The sequence below is a fragment of the Mirounga angustirostris genome, unplaced genomic scaffold (assembly GCF_029215605.1).
Source record: "Mirounga angustirostris isolate CCGP_5_RB_7025 unplaced genomic scaffold, mMirAng1.0.hap1 SCAF_5, whole genome shotgun sequence".
Lineage (NCBI taxonomy): Eukaryota > Metazoa > Chordata > Mammalia > Carnivora > Phocidae > Mirounga > Mirounga angustirostris.
Window position 1 is genome coordinate 19992484 of NW_026991713.1, and position 1283 is coordinate 19993766.

General features: G+C 43.4%; 1 protein-coding gene across 1 annotated transcript; it reads left to right on the plus strand.

Annotated features, from left to right (window-relative positions):
- The first annotated feature begins 574 nt into the window (after window positions 1–574).
- Window positions 575–898, plus strand: LOC123837859 (small ribosomal subunit protein uS14-like). Its single transcript, XM_045867101.2, has one exon. It carries the CDS (start codon window positions 604–606, stop codon window positions 772–774), a length of 171 nt encoding a protein of 56 aa, XP_045723057.1. The 5' UTR covers window positions 575–603; the 3' UTR covers window positions 775–898.
- The last annotated feature ends 385 nt before the right edge of the window (window positions 899–1283 follow it).

Here is a 1283-nt window from a genome sequence, read left to right on the forward strand (position 1 = left end):
CAAATCTTGTTCTCTCTGTGCTCCGTATCTTGAGGAAGAGTATAGCCATCCATCTAGTTATACTGCTTAAAATTCCAGGAGTTTGGGGCACCTGGGTGGCTCAGTCGTTAAACGTCTGCCTTCGGCTCAGGTCATGATCTCAGGGTCCTGGGATAGAGCCCCACATCGGGATCCCTGCTCAGCGGGAAGCCTGCTTCTCCCTCTCCCATTCCCCCTGCTTGTGTTCCTACTCTCTCTGGCAAATAAATAAATAAAATCTTAAAAAAAAAAAAATTCCAGGAGTTTTCCTGACATCTCCCTCTCTCCTACTTTCTATATCCATTTCATCTCTAAGCCCAGTTGGTTTTACCTTCTGTCTTTCAGATCCATCTACTTGTCTTCACGTTTGACTTCACCTCTTGCCTGGATGATAGCAATAGTGTTCTCATCTCCCTCCATCCTCTCTTAACCTTCTCTAACCCCCCTCCCCCCGCCCTTTGCCCACCTTGTTACCTAGTTATCTTTTCTTTTCTTTTTTTTTTTTAATTTAAGTAATCTCTACACCCAACATGGGACTCAAACTCACAACCCTGACTTTTGCCTCGTTGCATCCGAGAGAGCAAGATGGGTCACCAGCAGCTGTACTGGAGCCATCCGAGGAAATTTGGCCAGGGTTCTCGTTCTTGCCGCGTCTGCTCAAACCGGCACAGTCTGATCCGGAAATACAGCCTCAGTATGTGCCGTCAGTGTTTCCGTCAGTACGCGAAGGATATAGGCTTCATTAAGTTGGATTAAGTGAACTTCCTTGAATTGGTCATCCAAGATAACCTACCTTAACTGCAGATATCCAAGATACCTACTTTAATGCCTACTCATTGTACATAAAATAAAAATACTTCAATTATGAAAAAAAAAAAAACCTCACAACCCTGAGACCAAGAGTCACATGCTCTTCCAACTGACCCAGGCACCCCTCTAGCTTTTTTTTTTTTTTTTTTTTTTTCAAAAAACAAATCTGATCATGTCTTTCCTCTGCTCTGACCCAGAATGGAGATTCTTTGGTGAGACTTAAAATATGTAAGAGTTGCACTTCCTTTTCTGGAACAGTTGGTTTCTTCAGGGGTTCACATAAGCTGTGATCAAAATGCCTCTATCGTATGCTCTGCTAAACACTGAGAGAAACACGAGACTAAGGCTCAGAATTGGTTGGATAACTGAAGAAGAGCAGCTAAAGGGAGGACCAGACGCAGGAGTTGGATTGGCTGTTATTTTAGGTTGCACTTGATAAGAAATAAAGACCATGG

Bases quoted from the DNA above. Each gene is read 5' to 3' on its own strand.
- LOC123837859 (XM_045867101.2), top strand. From the start codon at position 604: ATGGGTCACCAGCAGCTGTACTGGAGCCATCCGAGGAAATTTGGCCAG.